At 41.4% G+C, this 15,895-nt stretch overlaps 1 protein-coding gene across 14 annotated transcripts in view; it reads right to left on the reverse strand.

Annotated features, from left to right (window-relative positions):
- Window positions 1–5,917, reverse strand: part of LOC118358332 (AP2-associated protein kinase 1-like) — a 48,359-nt gene extending 42,442 nt beyond the window's left edge. For 4 of the 14 annotated variants that reach the window (XM_035736026.2, XM_035736024.2, XM_035736029.2 and 1 more), the window contains exon 1: window positions 5,139–5,913. In XM_035736026.2, the coding sequence (XP_035591919.1) occupies window positions 5,139–5,301 (163 nt within the window). In that variant the 5' untranslated portion in view covers window positions 5,302–5,913. Of the gene's footprint in view, window positions 1–5,138 lie in introns of all 14 variants that reach the window. The other 10 variants (XM_035736033.2, XM_035736028.2, XM_035736031.2 and 7 more) reach the window with 4 other exon arrangements.
- Window positions 5,918–15,895: the final 9,978 nt, after the last annotated feature.

The raw sequence follows: 15,895 nt of genomic DNA on the forward strand, positions 1-15,895 counted from the left end.
TTTGAGGTCGGTTCGGTAAGATTATCATGCTGTAACAGGATAAAACAATTCATAAAAGTCTCATGATGGTAGGCCTCGTGACGGCCCATTACTGCTTATCACCTGTTAACCATCATTTATTCACATTACTTTAATACAATATTTCAGTTATGTACATTAGTTTAATTTGATTACTTTATTATTTAATTCCAAGTCAACTCATCTCTATAGAGCTGCCAATGCTGTCGGACAGAATCACTATTAGTTCTTCAAAGTAAAGAAAGCATACTTTTATGACTGCTGAATATCAACTTTCAATCATGTAGATCATTATTTTCAGGTAGAGATACCCCCCATGAAGCAACTGCTCTCTATCCCTCTCGATGCCGTATCCCTGTCTCTTTGTAGTGTGCGCATTGAGCGTTGTTAAGAATGGCGCCGGAGAGAATGGCTGCTGTTTTACAGTCTCCTAACCAATTGTGCTATTGTGTGTGTTTGATTTGAGCTCACAGAAAGAAATTAAAATTGGAATTCAAATAACTGAACCGACCTCGGTCAATTAGTTGTTTAAATAAACAACTAGAAAATACCAACATTTCAGTTAATTACTCAACCCTGCAACGTAGACAGCAGCACACTGAGCCAATAGCATCAATCAATAAGATACAGGCTTGTGGTGAATGTAATGTCATGTATACAGCGCATTCAGAAAGTACTCAGACCCTTTCACTTTTTCACATTACTGCCTTATTGTAAAATTTATTAAAATAGTTTTTTCCCCCTCATCAATCTACACACAATAAATACCCCATAAGGTCAAAGCGAAAATAGGTTTTTTGAAATGTTAGGAAATATATTAAAAATGACAAACAGAAATACCTTATTTACATAAGTATTGAGAGCCTTTGCTATGAGACTCAATATTCAATTTGCATTGATCGTCCTTGAAATATTTCTACAACACGATTGGAGTCCACCTGTGGTAAATTCAATTGATTGGACATGATTTGGAAAGGCACACACCTGTCTATATAAAAGGTCCCACAGTTAACAGTGTATGTCAAAGCAAAAACCAAGCCATGAGGTCGAAGGAATTGTCCGTAGAGCTCCGAGACAGGATTATGTCGAGGCACACATCTGGGGAAGGGCACCAAAAAATGTCTGCAGCATTGAAGGTCCCCAAGAACACAGTGGACTCTATTCCTAAAAATGGAAGAAGTTTGGAACCACCAAGACTCTTCCTAGTGCTGGCCGCCTGGCCAAACTGAGCAATCAGGGGAGAAGGACCTTGGTCAGGGAGGTGATCAAGAACCCGATGGTCACTGACAGAGCTCTAGAGTTCCTCTGTGGAAATGGGAGAATCTTCCAGAAGGACAACCATCTCGGCAGCACTCCAACAATCAGTCCTTAATGGTGGCCAGGCGGAAGCCACTCCTCAGTAAAAGGCACATTACAGCCAGCTTCATCACTAAGCTAAGGATCCTGGGACTAAACACCTCCCTCTGCAACTGGATCCTGGACTTCCTGGCGGGCCTCCCCAAGGGGATGAGGGTAGGTAGCAACACATCTGCCACACTGATCCTCAACACTGGAGCCCCACAGGGGTGCGTGCTCAGTCCCCTCCTGTACTCCCTGTTCACCCACGACTGCATGGCCAGGCACGACTCCAACACCATCATTAAATTTGCAGACGACACAACAGTGGTAGGACTGAGGCTTCTCGTGACAAATAAACTTTGATTTGAGCTTGGAGTTTGCCAAATGGCACCTAAAAGTACTCAGACCATGAGAAACAAGATTCTCTGGTCTGATGAAAGCACTATTTGGCCTGAATGCAAAGCGCCACATCTGGAAGAAACCAGGCACAACTCATCACCTGGCCAATACCATCCCGTTGGGGAAGCATGGTGGTGGCAGCATCATCATCATGCTGCGGGGATGTTTTTCAGCAGCAGGGACTGGGAGACTAGTCAGGATCGAGGGAAAGACGAATGGAGCAAAGTACAGAGAGATCCTTGATGAAAACCTGCTTCTGAGCACTCAGGACCTCAGACTGGGGCGAAGGTTCACCTTCCAACAAGACAGCGACTCTAAGCACACAGCCAAGACAATGCAGGCGTGGATTCTGGACAAGTCTCTGAATGTCCTTGAGGACTTGAGCCCGATCGAACATCTCTGGAGAGACCTGAAAATAGCTGTGCAGCAACGCTCCCAGTCCAACCTGACAGAGCTTGATTGGATTTGCAGAGAAGAATGGGAGAAACTCCCCAAATACAGGTGTGCCAAGCTTGTAGCGTCATACCCAAGAAGGTTTGAGGCTGTAATCTTGACAAACAATAGGGACAATCCATCAAATTAGGCAAGACTTTGAGTAGTTTTACAAAAGAGCTAATGCTAGCATGCATCTTGACAGTGAAACAGAGCCCATTAATATTCTGATCTAGGCTAGTCCTATATTTGGAATATTACAGTAAGTACACTCATCAATTTCACAAAGGTACCAAATGTATTAAAAAAGACCCAGTAAAAACAATGAGTCCAGGGATGTCAGAGATACTTATACAGTCACTAGTAGCTGTCTTTTGAGGAGGCAGGATCTGTGTGTTTTGTGTTGAACTGTAGGAATGACAAATACAATGCAAGATGCTCATCAACATCCTGTGATTAAAGAGAACATACAAAGCTCAAAAAGGTAAGGTGAACCGCGGTGCACTGGGATATGGCCCGTGACTTGAATGAGCAAAGGCGGTGAGGGAGGAGTGGCCTTTGCAAATTGAACAGTAATCTGCGTCTCTGGGTCATGTGTCAATAAAGCAGCATGATGCATCGTTCAGAAACAGACACCTTTTTTCATAAAATACAGTCCCCTACATATTTATTTGGACAGTGAAGCTAAAACATTTGTCTCTATACTCCAGCATTTTATATTTAAGATACATTTTTTATATGGAGGTGACAGTACAGAATGTTACCTTTTATTTTAGGGTATTTTCCCACGTCTGTTTGACCGTTTAGAAATTAATGCACTTTATGCATCTAGTCCCCCAATTTGAAGGTGTAATAAGTATTTGGACTTATTCCCTTAATGTTCGTCAAAAGTTTAGTATTTGGTGTATTGGTCCCATATTCCTTGCACGCAATGACTACATCAATCTTGTGACTACAAACTTGTCGGATGCATTTACAGATTTGTTTGGTTGTGTTTTGGATTATGTTGTGCCCAATATAAATAATTAATAAATGTAATTTGTATGGTGGTTTTCCTTACAAAGCTCTACTGAGGAAAAACAAATTAGATACAATAAAAACATTCATTTAGGGGAAAGGGGGATACCTAGTCAGCTGTCCAACTGAAAGTATTCAACTGAAATGTGTCTTCCGCATTTAACCCCTCTGAATCAGAGGTGCTGGGGGCTGCTTTAGTCGACATCCATGTAGACGGTGCAGTGGGTTGGGTACCTGCCTTGCTCAGGGGCAGAACAGATTTTCATCTTGTCAGCTCAGGGATTCGATCCAGCAACCTTCCGGTTACTGGCCCAACACTCTAACCACAAGGCTACCTGCTGCCCCGTCAGGTATAATAGCAATAGTGGGCTAGGTCTGAAACTCTGAAACTTACTCCTCAGCCTGAAGTGTCCCCATTTGCGCACACGAATGGCTAGCTTTTCGCGTGGTGTGGACTGCTAAGACACTTCAGGAGGGCGGTCACATGTGCTAGCATGGCAGAGGTCCCGAGTTCCAGCCAGGTATGGCCGAATCAGGAGGAAGTGGTGCTCGCTAAGCAAGCAGCGCAACGTTCTTTACTGTGTGATTATGTTGTGCCCAATAGAAATAAATTAAAGTGACAATCCATTATTTATCATTCGTTTCTATTAGGGACAACATAATCCAGAATAACCTGAACAAACTGCAAATGCATCCAACAAGTTTGTAGAGTCACAAGCTTGATGTAGTCATCGCGTGCTAGGAATATGGGACCAAATACTTAACTTTGAAATAAACGTGATACACCATAAGTGAATTTGTCCAAATACTTATGACACCTTCAAATATAGGGGAGTACACTGTATATGTTTGATTGGGAAGGCAAACATTTCTATCAAAAGCAAATCACATTTGCTTGTGAAAACACAGAATCCTAGTCATTACTCCACACTCTTAACCTGTGCCATTTTTGTTTTTCGAGAGGACTTCGCTGTCAGCCAAAACGGGGCACCTGGCTCACTCCCGGGAGGCAGCCAGATTCCAAAACGAATGCAAACAACGCTGACCTGGTTCACCCGGGGCACTAATCAAATCCCCTCAATGTCCCAACCAACACTGACAAATGCACACACCCATATCAGTCAGTGACCAGAAACAAGAGGCTAACCACCAGAACACTCCCAATCTAATCTTAAAGATAATGTATGGTGTGGAGCAGGTGCTAACATTAAGTGATAGGCCTCACCACTCCCTATTGACTTCCCCCATGTAGCAAATTACATTTATACCCTCATCAGAAACTTATATGTTTGGTTCCCTCTCCATTTGTCATCGAGAGCTGAGACTTTGAATGTAATATGTCTGATCAGCCTTAAAATGAAAAAGTTGTTCGTCCTAGCCTTGAGCAATGGGGGTTAGAAAAGTTAGCCTATAATGTTTGTAATTCATGATGAGGTGAGATTCCAATTCCATGTTCCTCACACCCTCACCCACACCCTAGATCCCATCTCTTTCAGGATGCAGGCTGACCAGTTTTTAGATTTCCATCATTCTTATCAGTCTGGTAGATACATTCCAAATGAAGTGACTGTACAGCTGTCTGAGGAGCTCACAGCTGATACAGTTGTAGACCATGCCCCAATGCATTGGGTTGGAAACAAGCTTACCCTGAAATGGCCTCAATCCTATGGTATCTTGCTAGCCTAGCTATTTTTGTTTGCACATTGTGAAATAAATTGACGTAGATACATTATTGGGGTTATCAAGAATCCAGTTATCAGAATTTAACAGTATGCCTGACCATAGGATGGAGGTCATGTCAGGGTAAGCTTGTTTCCAACCCAAAGCAAGAGCATTATTGTCACTAGCGATAGTTAGGGCAATTTATTGATAAATTAGCTTGCCTGGGGTGTAATTAATGAAAAAGCAGAACAGTTACTCTAACGTTACCTCACCTTCAGCAACAGTTTCATCAACGGTCACTTGATACCGTCCAATGGTGAATACCCGTCCAATGAAACTGCCACCGCTGCTGCCGGACCCAGTGCCTCCTCCACCCGCTCCAGAACCAGGCCCGGAACTCACAAGTTCCCGGCGTGAATCGAAGAACTTCTTCATTTCCCAGTGATGTTTGCCAAGTGTCGAGTGGTTTGCAATCAATACCTATTGACAATAACGCGTAGATGTTGTTTACTATCAGCTTTGGATAATTGAATGACCGTAGCCACCTTAGGCTAACTAAAGCTATCCTCTTGAAGAGCCTGCTCGTTCGATTTCCAAGCGCAACTAGTTACCAATGTTTCGACTGTCATAATAGCAAGCTAGTTAAATAGTTAACTAGCTATCAACACACGAGATGACACGGTTAATCGATTTAGAAATTTCTAGTTAATGTTTGCCAACCAATTAGCTAATGATATCAACAACACACAAAAAAACTATCTGGCTTTGAAAATTGCGTTGACAGCCTGCTAAATTACTAGCTTCTATTTACACACATCTCCACCCATTTTTCAGCGTAAAGGCATTTATTTCACTAGTTTATCGAGAGCTCTTTCTTGGTGTTGACTCCTGAATCTCCTCCCTGGTTTATATTCGATAATTAGCTGCCTATCTAGCTACTTTGGTGTTCTAGCTACTAGCTAGTAATTCATTGCCCGATTTGCTCCCGTAGTACAACAACTTGGTGCAATCAGCGTCTTGTCAGCGACACTAAAAAAGTACTTCCGGGTCACGGAATTTCGGTAAGTTTTCTAAATAAAAGTCCCCCACGTAATAGTAGAAAAGTGTCATTAGCCTGTATTTATTCATGTTATATGAACAATAATTGTCTAAACATGAACAATGATTCATATTTGTTCGTATTTAAGTGACATAATGATATTTTCATTACATTTGGGTTTTAAACTTGTCCCAAGGTCAAATAAATGCCCCTAATGCAAATCCCTGTATATGAAATAGATAGGTGCCAAATAAAAGTATTGTAGAGAATAGCCAGTAGGGTCTGTAGAATGTACAGTGAGCTCCAAAAGTATTGGGACAGTGACACATTTTTGTTGTTTTGGCTCTGTACCACAGCACTTTGGATTTGAAGTGATACAATGACCATAATTCAAGTTAAAGTACAGACTGCAGCTTTAATTTGAGGGTATTTTCCTCATATTGTGTGAACCGTTTAGAAATTATGGCATTCTAGGGGACCAAAAATATTGGGACAAACGAACTTACAGTGCCTTGCGAAAGTATTCGGCCCCCTTGAACTTTGCGACCTTTTGCCACATTTCAGGATTCAAACATAAAGATATAAAACTGTATTTTTTTGTGAAGAATCAACAACAAGTGGGACACAATCATGAAGTGTAACGACATTTATTGGATATTTCAAACTTTTTTAACAAATCAAAAACTGAAAAATTGGGCGTGCAAAATTATTCAGCCCCTTTACTTTCAGTGCAGCAAACTCTCTCCAGAAGTTCAGTGAGGATCTCTGAACGATCCAATGTTGACCTAAATGACTAATGATGATAAATACAATCCACCTGTGTGTAATCAAGTCTCTGTATAAATGCACCTGCACTGTGATAGTCTCACAAGGCACTGTATATGTGTATTAAAGTAGTCAAATGTTTATTATGTGGTCCCATATTCCTAGAACGCAATGACTACGTCAAGCTTGCAACTCTACAAACTTGTTGGATGCACTTGCTATTTGTTTTGGTTGTGTTTCACATATTTGTTTGCTGGACCTTTGGGAAAACCTGCTGCAAACAACTTAGATAATCATAGTGGTGATGAGCCATCTGCGCTCCCTTACACATTTAAAATCAGGCAATTGCCAGCCAAGTGCCATAAAATGCATTAGGTCAATCGCTTGGCCACACAAATACACTTTTTTAGGCAGTATCCTAAAATCATGTTGCCATAGGTTTATATCAACCTAATTATGCATACCCTTCCAAATATCTTCTTAAACCTACCTTGGTCACCAACACAATAGCAATCAATCAAAAGTTTTGCCTCTTTGGTCTGAAAGAAGTAATTTACTTATGCACTGTCAAATGCAAGGAATGTGATTCCTCTCAACCTAAAGACATTCATTCCTAAGCCAACTCAGAGGAAAATGTCTTAACAAGCTGAGGATTTTGATGCAATAAGCAATGGAAATTGGTTCAGTGATAAGATAATTGATGTGTACATTGATCTTGTAAAGTCTCATTTGGACGATTAATTTGTGTTGATGTGCCCCACTTCTTTTGTTAACCTTCACACTCCTGGGCCAGACTACACTCAATCATATGACCTACTGAAGAGATGAGTCTTCAATAAAAACTTAAATGATGAGACCGAGTCTGCATCTCTCACATGGGCAAACAGCCTTAGAAATTCCATGGACAGTTAGGAGGCCTGCATCTTGTGACCGTAGCGTACGTGTAGGTATGTACGGCAGGACCAAGTTGGATAAGTTCCGCTGGTGTACAGCAATCTTTAAGTCATACCACAGATTCTCAATCGGATTGAGGTCTGGGCTTTGACTTGGCCATTCCAAGACATATAAATGTTTCCCCTTAAACCACTCTAGTATTGCTTTAGCAGTATGCTTAGGGTCATTGTCCTTTTGGAAGGTGAACCTCCGTCCCAGTCTCAAATCTCTGGAAGACTGAAACAGGTTTCCCTCAAGAATTTCCGTGTATTTAGCTCCAACCATCATTCCTTAAATTCTGACCAATTTCCCAGTCCCTGTTGATGAAAAACATCCCCACAGCATGATGCTTCCCCCACCATGCTTCACTGGATGGTGTTCTCGAGGTGATGAGAGGTGTTGGGTTTGTGCCAGACATAGCATTTTCCTTGATGGCCAAAAAGCTCAATTTTAGTCTCATCTGATCAGAGGACCTTCTTCCAAATGTTTGGGGAGTTTCTCACATGCCTTTTGGCAAACACCAGACGTGTTGGCTTATTTTTTTCTTTAAGCAATGGCTTTTTTTCTGGCCTCTCTTCCGTAAAGCCCAGCTCTGTGGAGTGTACGGCTTAAAGTGGTCATATGGACAGATACTCCAATCTCCGCTGTGCAGCTTTGCAGCTTCTTCGGGGTTATCTTTGGTCTCTTTGTTGCCTCTCTGATTAATGCCCTCCTTGCCTGGTCCGTGAGTTTTGGTGGGCAGCCCTCTCTTGGCAAGTTTGTTGTGGTGCCATATTCTTTCCATTGATTTAATGGTGCTCGGTGGGATGTTCAAAGTTTTGATATTTCTTTAGAACCCGACCCTGATCTGTACTTCTCCACAACTTCATCCCTGACCTGTTTGGAGAGCTCCTTGGTCTTCATAGTGCCGCTTGCTTGGTGGTGCCTCTTGCTTAGTGGTGTTACAGACTCTGGGGCCTTTCAGAACAGGTGTATGTATACTGAGATCACGTGACACTTAGATTGCACACAGGTGGACTTTGTTTAACTAATTATGTGACTTCTGAAGGTAATTGGTTGCACCAGATCTTCATAGCAAAGGGGGTGAATATATATGCACGCACCACTTTTCAGTTTTTAATTTTTTCGAATTTTTTGAAACAAGTAATTTTTTTAATTTGACATCACCAATTTGGACTATTTTGTGTATGTCCATTACATGAAATTCAAATAAAAATCCATTTAAATTACAGGTTATAATGCAACAAAATAGGTAAAACGAATACTTTTGCAAGGCACTGTACGTGCTCGCAATAGGATAACATTGAGTGTTAAAATAATGGACTCCTTAAAGCAGTATGAGAAGGAACTGGAGGGAATTCTGCACTCACTACATAACTATCTGGCACTACAGTATTTGGCATTACATGGAAAGGTTGCGGACATAGTTCTGAAATATTAATTTTCTCATCGTTGTGGTCCCTATGTGTGTTTGTTTACTAAAGCAGTCCTATTTGGAGATAACATCAATTCATTCATTCACAACAACATGAGATGTTGCATTTTGTATGAATTACCAGAAAAAAAAGATTATTGCAAGCACGTGTATATCAGATTGATTGAGTATAATGGTGAATACCTTGAAAGATTCCTATAATGGTGATCGCCATGAAAGAATGCTTCCAAGTGCATTGTCAAAAGAAGAAAAATCTGCAATGATGTGATTAAGTCCCTAAACTGTCCGGCAGGCAGTACCAGAGCTTTGTGTCCTGGACCAACAGGCTCCGAGACAGCTTCTATCCCCAAGCACTAAGACTTTTGAACAGCCAAAGACTCCAGGCACTGCGACTTTTGAACAGCTAGGCAATGCAGCCCACCATCACCCACGGTCTATCTGCACTGACTATATGCCACTCATGGGTCTCTACCCATACACTCACACACGCATGCACGCACACACATACAAACTCACACACGCACTGACACCAACACACATACACACACAGACTCACCACTTATGCTGCTGCTAGCTATATTGATTAATAATAATAATAATAATAATATTTATCCTGCTACCAGACAGTTTCTCCTTATCCCTGCCCACATGTACATATCTACATTAACCACTCAAGGATCCCTGCACATTGTACATTTGGTACTGGCACGGACCCTGTATATACAGCGCATTCGGAAAGTATTCAGACCCCTTGTTATGTTTTAAGCCACTGGAGGGTAATTCTAGGATAAGACATTATGTTTTCAGCAAACTAGAGGGTGCTACTAGGATGACATATAATGTTTTAAGCCGCTAGAGGATGCTACTAGGATAAGACGCATGATGTTTTAAGCCACTAGTATGTGCTACTAGGATAACACACACTATGTTTTAAGTTACTAAAGGGTGCTACTCGGAAAATACACATTGTTTTATTTTTTTATTTAAATAAATAAATACATATTTTTTAAAAATATCTTTTAAAAATTTTACCCCCTTTTCTCCCGAATTTCGTGGTATCCAATTGTTAGTAGTTACTATCTTGTCTCATCGCTACAACTCCCGTACGGGCTAGGGAGAGACGAAGGTCGAAAGCCATGCTTCCTTCGAAACACAAACCAACCAAGCCGTACTGCTTCTTAACACAGAGCGAATCCAACCCGGAAGCCAGCCGCAAACCCCGTCCGCCTGACAACCTGGTTAGCGTGCACTGCGCCCGGCCCGCCACAGGAGTCACTAGTGCGCGATGAGACAAGGATATCCCTACCGGCCAAACCCTCCCTAACCCGGACGACGCTAGGCCAATTGTGTGTCGCCCCACGGACCTCCCAGTCGCGGGCGGGTGCGACAGAGCCTGGGCACGAACCCAGAGTCTCTGGTGCCACAGCTTGCACTGCGATGCAGTGTACACTTTATGTTTTCAGGCCACTAGAGGGTGCTACTAGGACAAGACATATGTTTTAAGCCACGAGGCTGCTACTAGGATAATACATATTATGTTTTAACCCACTAGAGGATGCTACTAGGATAACACACATAAGCCACTAGGCCATATAATCATCCAGGAATACATCTCAAGCAAACTGAAAATTAATTAAAATCGTGATAGGATCTGTAAGATTCAAGAAACACTTTTAAGGATAGCACCAGTCATATACATAACATACATAACATAACATACATATGAAAAACATAGCCATTTCTCAATGTGCTCCACCTTATAATATAATTTATCTTATAGTAAGTAGTAATTCCCTTGAGTTTGGATTTTTCCCTCATGTAGTTATAATTTTGTAACATAATTTTAACATTATGCACCATGACTATACAAAGTATAGTATAAATATTGATTTTGCATCATACACATGGCGTTTTACTGCAGACTTTTATTTTGAAGGCAACATCGGAAAACCGGAAGTCTTGTTACTGCAGGGACGCTAATGTTGCTGCTTCCCCATAACAGGTAGATCGTGAGTCGTGCAACATCCATGGAAAAACCATGGAACAAATATTGGCAGCAATTTGAGAAAACCGCTCTAGCATGGTTCTCCACTGCAGTAGTACCATGTACTATGTGTGCTACATTTGGAAAATAATAATAAATAGCGTAGCTACAGTAATCTGGGCAGACTGGTCTCATACACTAGACGTAACATATTAAAGTACATCCGGGACACTAACATTGGTATGATATGTTATGTTTGGTATGGTTACATAAGACCAAAGGTCTAAGGCAATACCAGGGTATTGGGTGGCGATACCAGTAACGTTTAGCTGCAAGGAAATGGAATTCTTAACATATCATACCAATTAGCCAGCTACCACCCGGTTACTCAATCCTGCACCTTAGAGCAGGCTGCTGCCCTATATACATAGAATCACTGGTCACTTTAATAATGGAACACGAGTATTCTATTCTACTGTATTTTAGTCCATGCCACTCCGACATTGCTCATCCTAATATTTATATATTACTTAATTCTATTATTTTACTTTTAGATGTGTGTATTGTTGTGAATTGTTAGATATTACTGCACAGTTGGACAATCTAGAAAATATGGACCCTTTCTTTCTAAAAATTATCTGCCGAAATTGTTGCCACCCCTATTACTAGCCTATTCAATCTCTCGTTCGTGTCGTCTGAGATTCCCAAAGATTGGAAAGCAGCTGCGGTCATCCTCCTCTGCTATGCAATCTGGTTTCAGAGCTGGTCATGGGTGCAACTCAGCCACGCTCAAGGTCCTAAACGATATCTTAACACTGTGTTAACAACCTTCCAGGCAAGCTTCAATGCCATACAACTCTCCTTCCGTGGCCTCCAATTGCTCTTAAATACAAGTAAAACTAAATGCATGCTCTTCAACCGATAGCTGCCTGCACCTGCCCGCCTGTCCAAAATCACTACTCTGGACGGCTCGGACTTAGAATACGTGGACAACTACAAATACCTAGGTGTCAGTTTAGACTGTAAACTCTCCTTCCAGACCCATATCAAACATCTCCAATCCAAAGTTAAATCTAGAATTGGCTTCCTATTTTGGAACAAAGCATCCTTCACTCATGCTGCCAAACATACCCTTGTCAAACTGACCATCCTACCAATCCTCGACTTTGGCGATGTCATTTACAAAATAGCCTCCAATACCCTACTCAACCAATTGGATGCAGTCTATCACAGTGCCATCCGTTTTGTCACCAAAGCCCCATATACTACCAGCCATTGCGACCTGTACGCTCTCGTTGACTGGCCCTTGCTTCATACTCGTCGCCAAACCCACTGGTTCTATGTCATCTACAAGACCCTGCTAGGTAAAGTCCCCCCTTATCTCAGCTCGCTGGTCACCATAGCATCACGCACCTGTAGCACGCGCTCCAGCAGGTATATCTCTCTGGTCACCCCCAAAATCAATTCTTTCTTTGGCCGCCTCTCCTTCCAGTTCTCTGCTGCCAATGACTGGAACGAACTACAAAAATCTCTGAAACTGGAAACACTTATCTCCCTCACTAGCTTTAAGCACCAGCTGTCAGAGCAGCTCACATATTACTGCACCTGTACATAGCCCATCTATAATTTAGCCCAAACAACTACCTCTTTCCCTACTATATTTATTTATTTGATTTATTTAGCTCCTTTGCACCCCATTATTTTTATTTCTACTTTGCACATTCTTCCACTGCAAATCTACCATTCCAGTGTTTTATAATATAATAATAATATAATATATGCCATTTAGCAGACGCTTTTATCCAAAGCGACTTACAGTCATGTGTGCATACATTCTACGTATGGGTGGTCCCGGGGATCGAACCCACTACCCTGGCGTTACAAGCGCCATGCTCTACCAACTGAGCTACAGAAGGACCATGCTATATTGTATTTACTTTGCCACCATGGCCTTTTTTTGCCTTTACCTCCCTTATCTCACCTCATTTGCTCACATTGTATATATAGACTTGTTTCTACTGTATTATTGACTGTATGTTTGTTTTACTCCATGTGTAACTCTGTGATGTTGTATGTGTCGAACTGCTTTGCTTTATCTTGGCCAGATCGCAATTGTAAATGAGAACTTGTTCTCAACTTGTCTACCTGGTTAAATAAAGGTAAAATAAAATAAATGAATAAAACAGTTGGAGCTAGGAACACAAGCATTTCGCTACACCTGCAATAACATCTGCTAAATATGCGTATGCGACCTATGACATTACATTTTATTTGTATTGTAATTCGTAACATATCATACGAAATGGATGATGGACATCCACAAATTAATACATATCATACTAATTGCGCTTCTCAGATTTACATTTACTATGTTACATCTATCCCTGAGTCCAGGTTGATATGAGTGAGTCAAATTGACCTAAATGAGACCTGGGAAATGTAGTTCTGACAAGGTATAACCCGACCCTAAACAACAGCAGTGAACCTTGGATGCATTAAGGGAGTTCTATTACGCAAGCTAAACGTGGGAGGCACTGAAAAAGATTGCTGTAGCTCATTGCCTATGATTAATTCAATGTGCTCAAATAATTTAAAACCTACGAAATGAATATGAGATAGGGATAATAAACACCCCCAAAATGTCCTATCAGTCCTATAATGATTACAATCGTCCACATGGGGTCACTGTTACATTAGAAAACAAACGATGAATGCCATTTTTCTCTAGCTAACATATCATGGAAGGATTCCCTAAAAATACTCCACTTGGATACAGCTACAACTGGAAGTTACTTTTTCATAGCACTTTAGGATCATAGCACTTTAGGACAACTTACGCAGCAGGTTAGGATAATTAACGTAGCAGGTTAGGATAATTAACGTAGCAGGTTAGGAGAATTAACATAGCAGGTTAGGAAAATTCGGTTATGGTTAAGAAAAGGGTTAGGGTTAGTAAAATTGCTCCGGTCATAGCTGTATCGAAGTGCCGTGTTTTTAAGGAGTCCCTTATCATAAACACAGTACACTACTATTTGTATGATTTGTTCAATAACTATAATTTTTTTTTTTTAGGATGTTCTGGTTTAGATGCAATCCCAGTGGTGCATGGCATGCTCTGCTTTTGTCATGGCGGACTCCTGATACTTCATCTGAACTGCTTCTAGTGTTGGGGAATGTAGGTCAACTAGTAATTTATGTAGATTTTGCAGTAGCCGGTGGTAGTTAAACTAAATTCAAATCTTGTTAGTGTTTTCAATAGTTAAACTACTGGAACTACTTACTACTTTTTGAGCTAAAATAAAATATGTGTGGGTACGCAATAATGTCTTTTTTCGGCATTAGACCTGCCTCATTCTCACCTGAACAATAGTTTTTGTGTTTTATAGGCTAAATTACACATCTGACTCAAGAGTGATTTGTTATGGTAATTTATAGTCTATGACAGCTCAGATTTACAATTTATCACAAAGTAGTTTGTTTCAAAGTAACTTTAGTCAACTATATATATATTTTTATTTAATTTAAATTTTTACCCCTTTTTCGTGGTATCCAATTGTCTCATCGCTACAACTCCCGTACAGGCTCGGGAGAGGCGAAGGTTGAAAGTCATGCATCCTCCAATACACAACCCAACCAAGCCCCACTGCTTCTTAACACAGCACGCATCCAACCCGGAAGCCAGCCGCACCAATGTGTCGGAGGAAACATGCACCTGGCAACCTTGGTTAGCGTGCACTGCGCCCGGCCCGCCACAGGAGTTGCTGGTTTGCGATGAGACAAGGATATCCCTACCGGCCAAACCCTCCCTAGCCCGGACGATGTTAGGCCAATTGTGCATCGCCCCATGCACCTCCCGATCACAGCCGGTTACGACAGAGCCTGGGCGCGAACCCAGAGTCTCTGGTGGCACAGCTGGCGCTGCAGTACAGCGCCCTTAACCACTGCGCCACCCGGGAGGTCCTATTTTTTAAGCCTAGCTTTAGTGTAGCTTAATTTCTTCCAGTGTAAAGTAATTGGTAGATTGGTAAAATATATTTTTAGAGTAGCTTCCCCAAGACTGACCTGCTTGGAACCCTCATTCCCTCATGATTCCACCCAACAACTATTGGTAGGCGAATCAGCCAATAAAACACTTTTTTTCTCTCCTCTGCTGTCGTCATGTGGACATTGTCACATGAGTTGATGCTGGAGAGACGAAGCAGGCACAGGGAGTAAAACATTTAATACAGAACAGACGTAGAACGAAACAGGAATAGTGTCAGCAAACAAGTAACACAGAAAAAAACTATTAATGCAGCAGCAGGGAACAGAGCAAGGGAACTGACAAATATAGGGGAGGAAATAAACATGATGAATGAGTCCAGGTGAGTCCAATATCGCTGATGCACGTGACGAGGGAAGGCAGATGTGCGTTATAGATGGCAGGAGTACATGATGCAGGGGGTGAAGAGCCGGAGCAGACATAACAGACATAACAGACATACTGTACGTCACTGTTTCTCCAACATTTATGGATTTAGAAACACACAGTTGAAGTCGGAAGTTTACATACACAGGTTGGAGTCATTAAAACTCATTTGTCAACCACTCCACAAATTACTTGTTAACAAACTATAGTTTTGGCAAGTTGTTTAGGACATCTACTTTGTGCATGACACAAGTCATTTTTTTCAATAATTGTTTACAGACAGATTATTTCACTTATAATTCACTGTATCACAATTCCAGTGGGTCAGAAGTTTACATACACGAAGTGGACTGTGCCTTTAAACATTTTGGAAAATTCCAGAAAAGTATTTCATGGCTTTAGAAGCTTCTGATAGGCTAATTGACATGATTTGAGTCAATTGGAGGTATAACTGTGGATGTATTT

The sequence above is a fragment of the Oncorhynchus keta genome, chromosome 25 (assembly GCF_023373465.1).
Source record: "Oncorhynchus keta strain PuntledgeMale-10-30-2019 chromosome 25, Oket_V2, whole genome shotgun sequence".
NCBI lineage: Eukaryota > Metazoa > Chordata > Actinopteri > Salmoniformes > Salmonidae > Oncorhynchus > Oncorhynchus keta.